We start from the raw sequence: 17,722 nt of genomic DNA, 5'->3' as shown, positions 1-17,722 counted from the left end.
TCTAAGCCATCTCTTTTAGATTTGAAGTAGAAATTTTAGAACTTACTTATGGATAATTTAATTCTTCTAGTAAAGATCAACTAGAAAAATACAAAGATAAAGACTTTGTTCAAGCGCAATTTGAAGAGATCACTAGGGATGTGCCTGCATTTAAAAAGATATTTCATGTATTTGTCGACGAGAGATAAGTGCCTTGCCTATTCCTTACAAGAATGTGTTCGTACTGGCAAGTATTTATTTTGATATTTTAATGTGATTTAAATAACCATGGGAATGCCATAACTGTCACGAATTATGTACATAATTTAAATCCTACTACTTAATACTTATTACAAATGCAAAAGATTGTGAGGATGGATGTATGGATGTATGTATGTTCCTCTTTAACGAATAAAGTGCTGAACTATACTATATAATTCAAACAAACCTACACAAAAAATATACTGACACGGTAAGCCTATTGTAGGCACTAATATTTAATTCTATGAGAATTTAGAAGTATTGTGTTAATGTAACATATTATTATTATTATTATTAAGATTTAGAAGCAATTAAGGTTCCTTGATTGCTTCTAAATCTAATTGTTTGAGTTACAAGTTAGGTTCTTCTATTTGCTATTGCTTTTGTTTAAGTAGTAGAGCATCCACGAGTATTGGCTGTGGTGGGCATGGGACATGTTGATGGAATTGCTAAGTACTACGGCAGAATGAAACAAGAGGATATTGTGCCTTTACTTTTGTAAGTAAATTCGTTTGTTTAAGATTTAGCCCGCGAAAACCTTTAGGTACCTAAGCAGTAAACTGCTAAACGAACTCAGTAATTTTCTTTTAATTTAAGAAAACTTCAACGTCCTCTATCATGCTGGGTGCCTTTAAGACATTTTGTTTAATTTGAGTAATAGGTACTACTTTTGGACTTGTTTAGTTATGTATATTTAGGACATAGATACTTAACGTTCGTATTTTGTCGGTTTCACGTTTCGTTCGAAATTCACACCCAATTATCTTCTTCTGTTACTTCAAGTTAACTATACCTATACCTAATTAGTGTCCGACTGAAGTTTCGTCTTTGGCCACCTTCGGCAAAAACCATCTTCGGCACATATGGGCCGCAAGACCGCAGGTTCCTAGCAAGCGTCGAAATCGACCGAAATAAATAAATAATCGTTCATATTATTTTTGACTAAGTAATTGCAATATGATATGTTATACCGTCAATATAAATAAACCTGTCAACGTTAAAGTTTTAATTTAATTGTAGCTTATAGCTAGGGCTTTCAATTTCGCAGTCTATCTTCAATCTATATATTTGCGAGATCTAATGTCATTTTCCAGTCCCGCGTGTTTCTAGATAATTATCCGTACAGGTTCCCCGGAATTGCGGAACTCATTTGGCATGTACTTATATAGCAGAAAAGAAGTTGAACATTATATGTTTTATTCGCAAACATTTTAAATTGAATGCTGACCCTAGGAATTCTCGGTAGTGCGAGATTGGAAGACTTATTTGTAATCAATTTTGGACTAGGTAAAATTCTTGCGATATTTAAGCCTACGGATTCGGCCGAAGGTTGTAGTGATAGCCGTTTAATCGGTTTCGGCTTCGGTTGCAAATCGATCTCCGGTCGGATACTAAACGTTAAAAAATACGAAGGTTAAGTTACCTGGATTTAATCGACAACTACAGATTTAACTTAAGTTCTTTGTCGTTTAGTTCTACCCTCTACTATCGCTAAGCATTGGCGTTCAATTTCAACTATCACAATGTTTATTTTTTATTTTCAGTGCCTAGGTTTTTTTTCATCGACACTTTACCAATACGTTATAGATAGTGTCCATAAAAGGTGAGAAATTCCCAAAACTAAGTACCTAACCATAATTTTTTTTCAAGCATGTATGTAACTGAAATCGAATATTTTGAGGGACAGTTCTACTAAATTAAACCAATGAATGAGTTTACAAAGTTTACTAGTACTTCACAAATTTTTGTAACCCAGTTCTTTAACGCAGCTTGCGATTGTGATGAGGGAGAATCACGTCAAACCGGAAATAAACCAACACCAAGGTGCACTCAGCCTGTACCTGACGCAAGGCCCTGTGCAGGGCAATAAAAACTGGGGCGAGGCTTCGAGCCGAGCAGAAAGCTCACGCGATCTATGCGATTTTAACTATTTCGTAGACATCATGTTAAAATAACGTCGTACATGGCATCTCGAGAGGCCCCTGTAAGCGCCGGACCTAGGGTGATTGCCTGTTTCATGATACCTATTTATTGCAACTTTTAGGTAAATACATGATTTGCTTTAAAAATATACAAAACAAAATCGAGCAACAGCCCGGGATCTCGTGGTATACGGGGCCTTGTACGGTGCCTTAGCTGAAGACTTGTAGTTTTTCTTGTGGTGACTACGAAATTGTTGAAATAAGGAACCTTTTGCACGTGACCCAGAGCCTGGCGCCGCGCGTCGGTATAGCAGCCATTGCACCGAATACAAGTCGTCAGTAAAATAATGACCACTTGAAATTACTTATATTAAATTTTTATTCCGTTCAGAGTACCTATAATAGTTTAATACACGTTAGATCAAATTATCTATTATCTTTTAATCATAAGTAGGTACGCATACCTACTTAGGGGCCGTTCAAGTATTACGTAACGCAATTTGGAGGGGAGGGGGTTCTAGTAAAACGTTACGATGCGTTACAGGGGCGGGAGGGGGGTTTCGTACAAAGAGCTATGTAACATAGTTTTTTAAAATTTAAAAAATAACAAATGTATTTTTGAACGATCTCTCCGGTATTTTGCGTGAAATTATTGTGATTAGAAAAAAATATTGTCGAGTTACGTACCTTTTGGAGGGGAGGCGGTGGCACAGTGGAAAACGTTACGGCGCGTTACATGGGGGGGTCAAAAGTCTTCACAAATTGCGTTAGCCTACGTAATACTTGAACGGCTCCTTAGTTACATAGGTAATTTTTTATTTCTTATGCCATATAAGTAAGTAGTTCCTTATTAAATAAACCTAGGTATATTTTTATATATTGTTTCAGTTTACCACCTCCGCCAATATATTCCATAATATTAAGAAAAGGAATGAAGTACACATTTTATTTTTTGGTATTCTCTTTTTTTTATAGACTAATATTTGGCTAAATAAAGTGATTTTATTAAAGTGTTATTTATTAAGTATATCATCTGATTTTGTGTTAAAGAAAAATAGCCAGGTATATATTTTCTATGTAAGTTGGTCAGAATATGTAGATACATATATAGTATGGATACTAGTACGACGTGACTTGGCGTAAGATGCTAGTGGCTCTCTGCTATATCCTTGCTACATATTAGGTATGGTGCGGATATTCGCATCCGTAACCGCTGAACTTCCGCATTAATTATGACATCCGCTTTTGCACATTAATCGAAACAGAATTACATTAGGAATGTAGATGTGTTTTTTTCGAATGTATGCAGCATGAAACTTGGCGAAATAGGCCAAAAAAAAATCGACATTGCACTCTGTATTGAATACTTACTAGCTTTAGTCCGCGACTCCGCGCGCTGGTTTTTTTTTCCAGAATAAATATTTTCCTGAGATTAAATACTTTTATTAGGCTACTGCATATATAATAGCACTCAGGGGTCTGTGTTTGTAATGTAATTAATGGATTTTTTTTTAAATCTGTTTAGTAAGTATTTCCAGAGATTCGTCCCTACAAACTTTTTCTCTTTATATAATTTTTTTTGGAAAATATTATTAAATAAGTAAATCGAAGTATGCATCATTGTCATAGGAAGTTCATTGATCCCTTTACTACAAAAAAAACATGGGGTCGATAATCAATAAACTCTGAAGGCGGTTTGGACGACTCAGGGCCGTAGCTGGGGCATTGTGGGGCAATGCCCTACCTTAAAATACTAATGCCCTACATTAAAAATCAAATAAATTTTACATAACTACTCAATCAAAATATATGGAGCAGCGGGTTTTATTTCACTATTTGGAAGTTGGTACCATGGTAAGAGTTGTTCAGATTTATGGGTGGAATAACCTCTTACAAGATTTAAGGGAATTTTGTTACAATTTATATAGTACCCTAACAATTATGTAAGTATTAACCTGACTCATTCACGTTGACAAGTCAAGAAAGCAAAAAATGATTGACCAGATTCGATCTAGTAACATTTTTACTTCCGCCCTAGTTGTAACCATAGCTGCCCTACCTTAAATTCAAGTCTAGCTACGGCCCTGTTTGGACTGCCTTATCGGAGTCGAATTTTTTTCCTTATAAAAAGGTATCCAAATGCCGAAAAGTGGTACAAAGTGGTAGTACCCACAGTGGATGTCGCAGACATACCAATTGCAGTTCCTTTAGTTTAGCGGCCGTCTGTAGTGCAATGTTTGGTCTAGCGTTGTCTTGAAGTAGCAGTGGCCCATAGAGATTGACCAGCCTAAGTTGTTTAGCCGCTAGTTCCTCCATCATAGTTTGCAATTGCTAACTATAGATATCTGCCGTAATCGTTTGGCCACATTTTAAAAATTGTAGTGAACAACACCGGCCCCCAGTCCGACCATACACCAACAAGTAATTTTTTAGTAGATAATTTTTCGCTTGGGGCGTGCACCACTTCCGATAATCGTACAGGATCCACTTTTCATAGCAGGAAGTGATTCGATTTAAATCCTTTCAATATTGTGTATGGAAAAATATGAAGTAATTTACATTGGTGTTTTGCTATTTAACGGTAGCGCAAAAAGTTTTTAGATAAGCGCTAAATATTTATATGACAATTTTTCCAAAGTCCGCTGTACCTATATAATCGTAGAAGTTTTTCCCACTCACGCCGAAGCCTGCAGCTAACTCTGAAGTGGTTTGTGGTGGATCCGCTTCAATAGCCTCTAATTCCTCATTATATACACCTTGGTTTCCGGCTGTCCACAGGGCTTATACTGAAGGTTGAAATTTCCAGAACGAAAACGTTGTAACTAAAACTGTATCGTGTTTTCTTTTCAATTACCAACACCATACACATCATTAATCCTTCGAGCAGTTTCTGCAGCGCTGGAGCCACGGTGGAACTCATACTCGTAAATATGGCGATAATTCATGTTTTCCATTGTGTGATATGAAAAACGACAGAGAAAAAACTTCTTAGGAAAAAACAAGTAAATGACTTTTTGAAACTCAATAAGTACATAAGTTAAATGCATTTATATAATATTATGTATTTTAATGTGGAATTCTTAACCAAAGAGGAGATATTTCAAATCAAAGTGGCCAGTGGGTACTTTTTTTTTTTTGTTTCGCGGAGAAAGCCCTTATTACTACCGCCCAGCCTTCGTGGGGGGCGACTGAGCGGTTATGCTGGGGTAACCGTACTTTACGGCCCGGCGTTGAGCCGCCCGGATTTGATGGTGACCCTCGGGCGACCGCCGGGCCGAGTCCCTAACCCTATATACAACTTAACCTATGCACGGCCTACCAGCTAAAACTCCGCGGTGGCCCTCTTCGGCGCATCAGGGACGGCTGCGGGCTTCCTCTGACGTTGAAGTGTTTAGTCTGCGACCGCAGCCGCCCCTGCGCGGTGCTGCCTTGCGGCCCGTCTCCTATGGGGGGGCTCAGAAGCCCCCGCGTACCGAAGGACGCCCTCGGCGTCTACGGCAGCGTGAGGCCAACTACACACACTGCCGTCCAACCCGGGGTTAACCGACAAATGTGCAAAGATGCACAGAAATGCACTAGGGCGGACAGCCCCCTGCTGCCTGCCGACGACCCTCTTCGTGGCCCCTATTAGTCGCCTCTTACGACAGGCAGGGGATACCGTGGTGGAATTCTCCAAATGCCCACATTCCGCAGGGCGGGGCCAGTAGGTACCTAATACATACATACACATAGACATAATGCTTATTTCATATTGTAAGGACCTAATAATAAATGAAGAATTAATGATAAGTATATGATATAACCATGTTTTTTGATGATATTTTATAGTTTTGCGTGCCTGCCAATTCTTATGTTAATTTGTTTTGCCATATTGAAAAAGATTTAAGGAGGTACTTACTCCAAAAATTGCCAGAGAAATCGTTAAATACTTGTGCGGCCAAACACAAATTAGCTAAAATGGCAGCATTGCCGTTATCGAAGTCGACCTGTGGTAGTTCAAACTTTTTAGTGTGGGCCACCGCGCAAGATAATTATAGATAGGTTGAACGCAAAGTTACGCAGGAATTAATAAAGAAAGAAGAGAAGTATCAATTGAAACAGTAAAACAATGTAATTTCTATTCACCCTTGCATCCGCATTCACCCTATTTTTTTATCATTAAAATATCCAGAACCTTATAAATGATATGTGCTTAAATCGGAACCCAAAAGACCGGCTGCCATACTCCAAGACACTGTGAGCTCATTCTGCGCAGGTCGGACCACCAAGAGCAAAAAAAAAAAGTTGTATAATTGTAAAATGTAGGTAAATATTTTAACTTTGACTTTGTGGATGTACAACACCTCAGGCTAAGTCCTCCCCCATGACCATGAAGGCTGCAAAGTCTTCGAAACGTCGGGAGAAAAAGTAAAATATAGTTTAATTTTTAATGTCTAACATTCGCGTAAACATAAGAAGTCATTATTGTAATCTGCTGGATACAGACATTTAAGTCGTATACTATTTTTTCTCAACAATCGTGTTTTTTGTGGTTACTCAATTACGTTTGGAAGTAATATAAAACATTATATTGTGGTATTACTGGCTTCAAACTGACGTTTGAGTTTTGACAGATAAGTTTATTTGGTTTAAAATTTGGAATATAAACATAGTAGATAATAAAGGTATTTATAATAATTTTGATAAGGTACATAAATTTTACGTATTATTTCCTTTTCTAATAATGTTTATTTATGTACTTTTTATGTGTTTCTTACAAATTATTATAACACACAATAAAAGAAAGTGGCTGCGGTTGTAATATAGATCGTGAACAAAGTGAAAACTTAGGAAATGGAGATATATTTAAATCTCTTGAAAAAACCGACCAGTGTTCAATAGAATTTAAAAACAATGAATTGGAAAATGAAGTTGAAGATATGGTCCTCATTCCAGCAGGAGAATATCAAGTGGGGACTGACGAAATTATAATAGAAAGTGACAAAGAAGGGCCGAAACGTTTAGTGGAATTGAACGGTTTTTATTTAGATAGATATGAGGTTTCTATCAGAGATTTTAATAAGTTCGTTACAATTACGAAGTATATCACGGAAGCAGAGAAATTTGGTGATAGTTTTGTGTTTACTTTATTTTTAAACAACACATTTAAAGAGCAGTTAAAAGATTTTCGTGTTATACAAGCAACGTGGTGGTATAAAGTTACAGGAGCTAACTGGAAAAGTCCACATGGTCCGGATTCAAACATCAAAGGTTCAGTCATTTCAATATTAAATTAATTCTAGCAGGTATTGTTAGAATATAAATTATATTAATTCTTCTGATTAATTAATATTGGGTATGTAGTATTAATATACCATATCAGATACAAAATTAATATAATATTGTAATTTTATTACCTGTATGTTACCATAAGTACTGTAAATTATTGTAGTAATAACTTTCAGATGTAATGGATCACCCAGTAACACATGTCTCATGGAATGATGCGAAGGCTTATTGCAAATGGCGAGGGGCAAGGCTGCCTACTGAGGCAGAGTGGGAAGCAGCTTGCAGAGGTGGACATGAGGACAGGAACTATCCTTGGGGTGATAAACTATTTCCAGGACGGAAACACATGTAATTTTCAGAATTCGTAACTTTTCAAATATTAATTTTCTTAAATAATTATTCAAATGTCTTTATTGCATATTTATATTTCATCTTCTTTATTGTTGAATTATTTTAGACTTAAATTTTAGGGCTAACATCTGGCAAGGGACATTTCCACATTACAACTCAGCTAAAGATGAGTATATCGGCACAAATCCAGTTCATTTATTTCCTCAAAATGAATTAGGACTCCATAATATGGCTGGAAACGTTTGGGAGTGGACTGAAGATAACTGGCTTGATAACAATGTAAGTCTTATTTCCTTTTAATACTTCATACTAGATATTGGGCTAGGCCTTGTCCAAGTGAAAAACCTTTACCACTATAAAACTCCCTAAATAACTAGCAATCTACAGCACCATGCATGCAACATCAGTAGTGCTACAGAATAACAATTCCAATATATTCCTTTAGTAACCATTTCCAGGACGACAGTGTCCTTTAATTATATGTTAATCTATAGCATGGTCTATCCATATGTCAAATTTTATCAATTTTTTCAGTATTTTTGTTTTTTTTGCATTTAACAAATGTTCAAACATTTTTACATTTGTTACATAGGTAAGATTGTGAAGATAATATTATTGATGAATTTATCAACAAGTAGTGTGTGTCCATATCTGACGAACGCCTCGCTAACGCCGTCCAATGCCGCTAATATGGTGATGGCGCACCAGCTCTATTATTCTATTATTTACGAGTTACATGGATGTTAGTATTGTACTACTGACTGCCTCGGTGGTGTAGTTGTATTGAATGTCCGGTACAATAGCGCTCTGAGGTCCTGGGTTCGAATCCCGGGTCGGGCAAAGTGATATTTGGGTTTTTCTGCTCAGTATCAGCCCGGAGTCTGGAATTTGTGCCCGATATGGCGATAGGCTCGCCCCCTGTCACATCATGGGACGGAACATACTTGGCGAAAAGTGGGTGCCCTAGTTGCGCCTCTGCATACCCCTTCGGGGATAAATGCGTGATGTTATGTATGTATGTATGTAGTATTGTACTACAACAAAAGCTACAGTTATGTTTTCGCCGCATTCGATAAAAGTAACCTTACGACGAGGTGTATAAATCGCGAAGTGAACAAAGTGTGTGCTAGCTGCACTAATGCGTTATGTGAGTCATCAAGTAAAGACGTGTGCAAACAGTTGCAGTAACAATACTCATGCGCAAGGCGTTCGCAGCTCATTCCTCATATTTGGATGCAACATGACGTTATTGAAAATTTCATTAAATATTTTTTATAAGATGCCTAAATGGTTTACCTTTAATTTCTATTCTCCTTTAGACACTTTTCCAATTTCCAGGAGAAAAGTGTCTTTCTATACAAATAAAATATTCATATTCTAATATTAGACATTTCACAAATTATTTTGATTTTTCAGTCCAAAGAAAAAGTAAAGAAGGGTGGTTCTTACTTGTGCCACCACTCGTATTGCTATCGCTACAGGTGTGCGGCGCGTTCACATAATACTGAAGACAGTTCAGCAGGAAATTTAGGATTTCGATGTGCTAAGTCTGTATAAAATGTAGATATTTTTTTATATTATACACTTAGTTTCAAAAGCAGTACTTAAAGTATAGTGTATGTGTAAGTAAAAATATTATGATAAACAGGACTTGTGTTTCTAAAACTTACTTAATATATTGTGTTCCTATCATATTGTAATATGTTGGCCTCTTAGAGGAAAATTTTATTTGTACAGGCCTAATACAATTTATAATTATCATTACAGTATAGTGCTTAAGAAAATAATAAATTAATCATTTCATCAGGTAATTTGAATGAAAAAAATATTTCTTTCTATATTTCTTTATTTCTTTCTTAACTAGTAAGCACCAAGTACCATGACAGAAATTATACTATATCAATTAGATAATATTTATAACTTATTGTGAAATACTTTTATGATAGATAATTTAGTAGGGTATGGTTCAATGATATCTTTTGACATACACATAACTTTAGATAAATACTCATAATTATGTTTGTTGATAATATTCCATATCTATATATTTGTCTCTCTATGAGAACTCTAGTGCTTGTGTTAGAATAAATGGAGCCTACACTAACTGGTTTCGCATTAATAAGGGTGTGAGACAGGGATGTGTAGCGTCTCCATGGCTGTTCAACCTATTCATGGATAGCTGTCTAAAGGATATGAAAGAGAGTGAGTATGGGCTGAGGATGAATGAGTTGTCACTCAATTGTTTGCTCTACGCTGATGATCAAGTAATTCTTGCTTCATCGGCGGAAGAGTTACAAAAGTATGCCAGGACCGTGCAAAGTGGCAATCTATAGTCTCTGCCTACCCCTATGGGATAAAGGCGTGATACTATGTATGTATGTATATATTTGTTTAAATCAAGATTTTCAAAATCACTGCCATTTTTGTTTGCCAATGGAGTGACGTTGCATGAGGACTGTGTCCCTTTTTACGAAAATTACGCGAACGGAAGAGTATGAAATTTGGCATGGTTAAATTTAATATGTTACTAGTGGAAAAAGCTAATATTTTTTATATTACATGCTTCCATGCGTTTGACACACATGTGCCTACTACATACACACTTTCGGTTACCTATAAAGTGTGCGGTAAAAGTTTACATCGAGAAGAAATTAATATTATGATATATGAGTCTTACTGAATTTTAAATAACACTATTTTATGGATTTTACCGCGTTTTTCTTATTATAATTTTCTCCCGACGTTTCGAAGACTGCAGTCTTTGTGGTCACAGGGCGGACTGAGGTGTTGGTCATCCGAAAAGTCAATGTAACAATATCTACCTACATTTTATAATTGTGTGTTTATAACTTTATGCAGGATTTGTGATAATTTTAACTCATTGTAGTTTTGTAATTTAAGTACAAATAATTAACAAAAATTCGGTCTGCACATTTCGGTTTTTCCTTTACTACATACCCCTTTTTTAGTAATTAAAGCTATTCGTGTATATTAATACGCAAAGAGAAAACGTTACAACGTTTTCTCTTTGCGTACAAGCGGTACACCGCTCGATCGAGATTTGGCACGATTGTAGTTCACTAGAGTGCAGAAAAATAAAATGCCTTTACTCGATTCGACTGCTTCGGTGTTGTATTTGTACTCTGAAGTCTTGGGTTCGAATCCCGGGTCGGGCAGTGATATTCGAATTTTTTTATTCAGTATCTGTCCGGAGTCTGGAATTTGTACCTGATATGGCGGTAGGCTCGCCCTCTATTAGGTACATCATGGAAAAAACTCATACACACACTCGAATGCAAATCGATATTTCGTTACTTTCCATTGCTTTCGAAGAATATTTTGAAGGGGTCATTTTGATAAAACAACATATGTTTACATTCTTCAATTAGATAATAAATACCAGCGAGAACACATGAAAATGAGATATCCGAAGTTATTTTACTTATAATTTATTTGCATATCTATATATATAAAAATGAATTGCTGTTCGTTAGTCTCGCTAAAACTCGAGAACGGCTGAACGGATTTATCTTATCTTGGTCTTGAATTATTCGTGGAGGTCTAGGGAAGATTTAAAAGTTGAGAAAAATTCGAATAATTGCCGGGAAAATCCTCAAAACAGCATTTTTCTATTTCCCATACAAACGTTTTCTAAATAAAATGGAGAGTCAATTTGTAATTTATTACCGCTGCATAAAGTTCAAATTCGCGTGCGCGTTGGAGGTTCTAATATCGCATTCTGAAACTCAACAAAAGTGAAAGTGAATCGCGAACGCGACAAAATTGCATAGTCTCAAAATACATAGTACATAAATAGTGGTCGGCTTCGAGAAACTCAATTTTATCTAACTTCAGTTGTTAATATAATATATAACTCAAAGGTGACTGACAGTGATATATCAAGGAACAGCCCAAACCATTGGACGGATCGGGCTAAGACTTTACATGCATAAAGCTATTATGACGTAGGCATCCCCTAAGAAAGGATTTTGATAAATTCTACCCTTAAGGGGATAAAATAGGGGATGAAAGTTTGTATAAATGTTCTTAGATTTTCGACTGATTGAACTGAAATTATAGATTGGGGATAAAATTAGTTTGAACCTATAAGTACCGGGAAAATATGTAGCAAGACTTTTATCAAACAGTGGAATTTTATCCTGGAAAACACCTTCACGCGGGCGAAGCCGCGAGCAAAAGCTAGTTTTTGTATAAAAATTACAATTGGTACATAAACTGATTTTCGTTTGATTAATGAAACAAACATTATAATATTTACAAAATGGCGAGCATTAATATATGACCGGCTGCTAACGAAAGCAGTTAAATGATCCGATTACAATAAGCACCTTATAATTTTGCTAAGTACACAAAACAAAACGGAAGACTAAAAACAAGGAAGAACTTTGAAAGCTACTGCTATATAAAACCCGTTATCGATTTGATCTTATATACATAATTTTGGTATAAATAAAAGATAAATTAAACAAAATAAATAACCAACACAACCACTTTAGTGTCATAATAAACTAAATCTACAAAGAATGTTAGATTAAAGTTAAAACACTGTAATTGTACTTAATAAGAGAAGATTACCAGTCATGTGAGGTTTACAAGAAAGGTGCCATCTCTTCAGTGTAACTGTTAGAGCAACAGTTCGGGCAGCTGCGAGTAACAACTGCTTTGTATACTTTCACTAAACATACAAATGTATGCTGTAACATTTCATTTACAAATTAATTGACATTTACGTTTGAAATACTGTTGGGTCATGGATTACATTTGTTAATCAGGATTTCCTATTTATTTCAAAATACGTTTATTTTACATGAACATTGCAAATATAACAAAATATAATAGCACCTCTCGTAAAAAAAGAACCGCGTCTTTAATTGTGACTGCATCATTCCAGACACCTAACACTAAGTCTAAAAGCGACATCGCCACAACTGGATAAAGTATAAAACGCTATGCGATCACATATCTAGCCATATCTCAACATGGATAAAATAAAATGTACACCGTCGACACCGCCTATATATGTACACTAGATGAATCACTTGTAACACTAGGAGTCTAGGGCCAGCACCCCACGAGCGGTCCGTCGGCGCGGCGGCTATGAATCACAGAGTAGTAGGGAATGCTAACTGCGTGCGAGGGCGCGGCGGCGCGGCGTCAGTTGCCGGCCGCCAGCACCGTGCGCGCGCGCGCCACGCCGTGGCCGGCCGCATGCGCGTGCGCCGCGTGCCCGTTGCTGAACCCGTTCTTCAACGACCCGTTCTTGTACGTCATCTCTTTGATCTCCGTCGTCTCGGGCTGCGGAGATTTGGCTCGCACCTGTCACATTAAATAATCTTTTACATATCCACTATACAAAACCAGTAATTCACAAAATCAGTAGTTAGTTTCTTAAAACAGTCACAATTATAAAATACAAATAATCAAATCTTGATAAATTTTCAGCATATGATATATTTAAAAACACTCGTGCGGGTGACCAGTCCTCTCACGCCAAACGTGTTGTCACAAAAATGCTACGTATGTTAATATGAAACGCAAAACCACGTATGATTTGCCGCTCTAATAGCTGTAGCGTTTATTTTAACACACGAAGTGTGCCTTCGTACCCTTCATAGTCATACGCTTGCAGGAATAGATTTTATTACCACAGTTACCACCCACTGAAATTGTAAATCATATACAATTATTTAAAATTTATACCCTGGGTTTAGAGTAAGAGTTGTTGTAGAAGTCTTTGAAGAGGAAGAAGAACATGACTGCGTGCATGCCGATCCACCAGACGAATGCGCGCGGGTAGTCGCATTCGATGAACAGCAGTTGGAATGCGTGCACCATGATGCCTACGAACTGCACCTGAAGATTAAACGTGACATTTTTGTTACAACTGAGTCTTGTGTACCACAGCATTTACTATTTCTACTCTGCGCAGCAGAATACAATTTGTATGCATAAATAAATTAACATGTTCCGATTTAAGTGACATTGTAGCTAACTGGAATTATTAGGCATATTTAATATCTAATGTGAACTGCCTAAAGGTTGAGAGTACAGTGCAACTATTAATGAGGTTAATGTTTAGATTACCATCCGTGTGGCTCACTACACACCAGGCGTGTTCCGCATATGCTACGTAAGTTAAAATGAGCGTAACGAGCATGTGGCTAACAAAACAGGTGTATTCTCGTAGCTACGCAAGTCACACGGTATGTGTTTTGTCACAGCTTTAGCACCTTCTAAAACACGCCTCATTGGTGAATAAGAAGAGTATGGGGTGGCGGTGGGCAGCATATAATTCTTGGTTTTGATTCCGCAATTTATATCGGGTACTATGATTGATGCACACTCGGCCCAAATTTATGAATCGGGTGTCGATAAATATGGTGATGGGTTACACTCTAAACATTCCATTTTTTTTAAATCCGCCACTAATTATGCGACTCGTTAAAGATAAATCGAATATAGTTGGCAGGTACCTATATTTCCAATTAGTTATCCACAGAGACTGGATTATATGCAACTTAAAAGCCCGAAATATAAATGATGACATGCATCAAAAGTGGTTAAAAGAAGCATGATAAACAGCAAAACATAACAATGAAAGCTTACGATTACGCGATTATTATTTACCCTAACGAAAATAAATTTAATAAAATATCACCGTATAATATAGCGAAAATATTGTGTACCATTCCATGAATTTTGGGCATTTATGCAAGAACTGGCGAAAATGTCCAAAATATGCAAACGCATATAATCCGGTCTCTAGTTATCCATATTATTTGACATCGAAGTTTAAACATTACGTACCATTTGCAGTGAAGTTAGGTATTTCTTCCACCACAGGAATTTCCTCATTTGTGGTCCCATAGCGGCTAACATGTAGTACGTGTACATGATAATGTGCACGAACGTGTTGAGCAGACCGAAGAACGTGGAGTGACCGCCCGGCGTGAACTTGACGCCGAACCACACCGACATCGGCATCACCCCGTGGTGGATCACGTGCAACGTTGACACATGGTCGAATTTCTTTCTTAGCACAAAGAACACCTGCGATATAACGTACATCATTAATCACATGACTCCTTGATTGATAGCCAAGGTTGGTTCTGTTCTAACTTTTTAGACAACATATTTCACAGACAAAATTCGCGTCATTGGCCTTTTACGGATCTAATGATAGATTCCGCACCTTAATTAACAAAGCTGTTTAAATTAATTTAATGTTATACAAATAAAATACAAAACCAATACAATAAGTAGTGAATAGTAAAGGCCGGACGCGGCAGGATTCACTCCTCGACCTTCCAATAATAAACGGAATAAAATAGACACGGCCTCCAGCGTGTAAATGAGAACAGGTCAACAGGTTATTAAAGATTAATTCATGAGTGTTGAGGAATATTTGTTGTTACATCATTTGTGAAGACTTATTTTGGCTAATGTAGCAAGCAGGTTTCATAAATATATATTTATAGAAGTTGTCTAGAAATTTTACTAACCGTATCAAAGAATTCTGTGAATTTGGAGAAGTAGTACCACCAACAAACATTAACCATCTGAAAATATAATTCGTTATTAGTATAACAAGCAAAAAAAAAACAACAAAATAGTGCAATCTATTAGATAAGTATTATGATAAAGATAAACAATAGGATAACAGTAGAAAATAATTGAAAAAAGGTAATTGACTTTTCATAATACTTTGACAATTATTTACTTTAAACAACAGTTAAGTACATTATATTTTACTGATATAATAATGTCGCTAAATCTATGTAATGAATCATTGTATTAGAATAAAGCGTGATGACACCACTGGATGATAGATGAATTTATATAAAATGATGGATACATTCGATGCGACTAGATACAAGTTATTTTAGTTTCGTGTTTCGCCGAATTAAAACATGCAGATCATTATAATAATGCGTTGTTAGCTTTAAAATCTACATAATATTAAATATTACAAATTTTATATCGCATTATAGTTTGAATAGAGCAATGGATGTTGGATGATTTCTACAATGAGAATGATGGTGTTGAATGTTTGATATTGAAACTCTGTTTTTTAAAGATCGGTTTGCGAGGGTAAATCTGCACAGTCATTCGATATAACACCGAGAAAATCAATTTCGATTTCACTTTTGTTATATTTTTTTCCAAAATGCTAATGATTAAGCTTGTGAAGGTTTGAAATCGTCATAAAAACAAAACACGTTTGTTGGTCTGAACACACAGTGAGGGAGGCTTGATAGTGTAGTTAAAAACGGAAGTGATAATTCACCCTCATAGTCTGTGGATGTTTGGAGTGGTCGACCGGCTGACATTGAAAGTTATACCTGCCTGTAAACCAGCCCGCGGCTCCGATCTGAAACAATATGCCGACACCGATCCCTTATTTACAAGTTTGTAGTCGCATGACACTATGTCACGGATTCTAAGTGTTAACGTTCAATCCCTAATGTAGAAATGTCTGTCCCAAGACATTGTACAGTATGTTAGTAGTCGCGCATACCCTAGCATAATATAATATATACAATATTTTAAGCCTTATAATTATAAATACCATCATTACCATGTATTTCTATATACAGTTGTCTTGTAACTATCCTCGAAATAATATAATGGCAAATGTCTATGTACAAATGCAAAAGGTTAGTTGTAGATCTGATAGCACCGTACCAGATGTAGATAAACCTTTCTCCACTTACTCTTAATGCTACAGGATTATCTGTGTAGTCCACGGGTTGGCATTTTAAGCTGTAATGCTTCAACCAGCCCCCCATCAAACTCTGGATGTCATATTAAAACGAAATAAAGGACATGAAGGGATAAGCTAACATCCTGTCTTTGTCAGATAGGTAACAATCAGTTATTTGAAAATAAATACAAACCTTAACTTAATTAAAGAGGGTAGTTGAGTAATGTTATATTTATGAAAAAAATATATATTAATAATCATTATGAGCATTATATTAGTAACATCTGAGTAATCTAATAATTATCTTCAAGTTAAATGTTTAAAGTTACTTTGGCTTTAATTTTAGTATATCTTGCTCTAGCAAGATGTTACAATTAGGTTCTTAGCAAATATTTAAAATTTTAGTATTTATATTGTTGTCTTAGTAATGATCAGGTACATTTGTATTTCTATAATTTCATTCACAATATTCAATATATTTTCATTTTTTTTCTGGAAATTCAATGTCTCATATTAAAAAAAATATATAGTTAACCATGTTGTCAAACAAATACAAACAAGCATCATTCAAACAAAACAAATGCAAGTGAAGCAAGCGGGCATACATAATATTTAAGTAGTGATTTGTATTACATCATTTTGCATTACACACAATGCACAATTGTTCAGTTAAAAAGTTTATTATTTTGTTAATTTTTATAATCAACAAAGTAGCCCTGTCCAATGGTTGGATAGAAATACTGAACAATGCAAATGTGATTGAGCAATAAACAATAAAGTCACTGTATAAGGTCACAATATGATAACCTGATTCATTGATGTTATATAACAATTTAACATTAAAAGAGTAACACAATGATTGGCAAAGTCTCTTACCTCATAGAACAGCCATGCACTGAAAAGTACTTGTATAAAGTTGTAAACTATTAATAGATTTTTAAGTTCATAAGGTTTTCTATTCTCCATAAATCTTGGCCCTACAACCTGGAATAAAAATATATCTTATAAAACATATATGTTAAGGGAATATTGCCTATTGTAGTCTTGGTTATAATACAAGTATATAAGATACTATATTCAGGGAATGAATCTATTTTGATTATATAAGTAAAACCTTACTTAATTAGATCATGGGTGGATAGTTTTAAGATTTTTTTTTCTTGAATATAGTTTTCCTGTGTATTATTTATAACCAGATTTTTACTGGGAAATGTAA

The 17,722-nt window shown here is 35.8% G+C and overlaps 2 protein-coding genes and 1 long non-coding RNA gene across 5 annotated transcripts; 2 read left to right on the top strand and 1 right to left on the bottom strand.

Annotated features, from left to right (window-relative positions):
- The first annotated feature begins 637 nt into the window (after positions 1-637).
- LOC119191435 lies at positions 638-3,172 on the top strand. Its single transcript, XR_005113441.1, has 2 exons — positions 638-738; positions 3,051-3,172. It is a non-coding gene; the product is annotated as an uncharacterized LOC119191435 (long non-coding RNA).
- Positions 3,173-6,743: 3,571 nt separating this feature from the next.
- Positions 6,744-10,714, top strand: LOC115441097 (formylglycine-generating enzyme). The gene is made up of 5 exons (XM_037445352.1): positions 6,744-6,826; positions 6,945-7,412; positions 7,607-7,778; positions 7,901-8,060; positions 9,198-10,714. The coding sequence occupies exons 2-5, from the start codon at positions 7,082-7,084 to the stop codon at positions 9,336-9,338; spliced, it is 804 nt and encodes a 267-aa protein (XP_037301249.1). The 5' UTR covers positions 6,744-6,826; positions 6,945-7,081; the 3' UTR covers positions 9,339-10,714.
- Positions 10,715-12,277: 1,563 nt separating this feature from the next.
- LOC115441098 (elongation of very long chain fatty acids protein AAEL008004) lies at positions 12,278-17,490 on the bottom strand (the record flags this gene model as incomplete). Of its 3 annotated transcripts, none has more annotated exon segments than XM_037445349.1 (6): positions 12,278-13,118; positions 13,503-13,655; positions 14,610-14,852; positions 15,305-15,361; positions 16,517-16,597; positions 17,383-17,490. In XM_037445349.1, coding segments are annotated over 6 exon segments (804 nt in total), but the record flags the coding sequence as incomplete, so codon positions are not given.
- Between the last annotated feature and the right edge of the window lie 232 nt (positions 17,491-17,722).

Source organism: Manduca sexta, unplaced genomic scaffold, assembly GCF_014839805.1.
Source record: "Manduca sexta isolate Smith_Timp_Sample1 unplaced genomic scaffold, JHU_Msex_v1.0 HiC_scaffold_1530, whole genome shotgun sequence".
NCBI lineage: Eukaryota > Metazoa > Arthropoda > Insecta > Lepidoptera > Sphingidae > Manduca > Manduca sexta.
This window is presented reverse-complemented; position numbering and strand designations above follow the sequence as displayed.

Bases quoted from the DNA above. Each gene is read 5' to 3' on its own strand.
- LOC115441097 (XM_037445352.1), top strand. From the start codon at position 7,082: ATGGTCCTCATTCCAGCAGGAGAATATCAAGTGGGGACTGACGAAATT. The intron at 7,779-7,900 runs GTAATTTTCAGA...CTTAAATTTTAG, and splicing joins TTTCCAGGACGGAAACACAT to GGCTAACATCTGGCAAGGGA. The intron at 8,061-9,197 runs GTAAGTCTTATT...TTGATTTTTCAG, and splicing joins ATAACTGGCTTGATAACAAT to TCCAAAGAAAAAGTAAAGAA.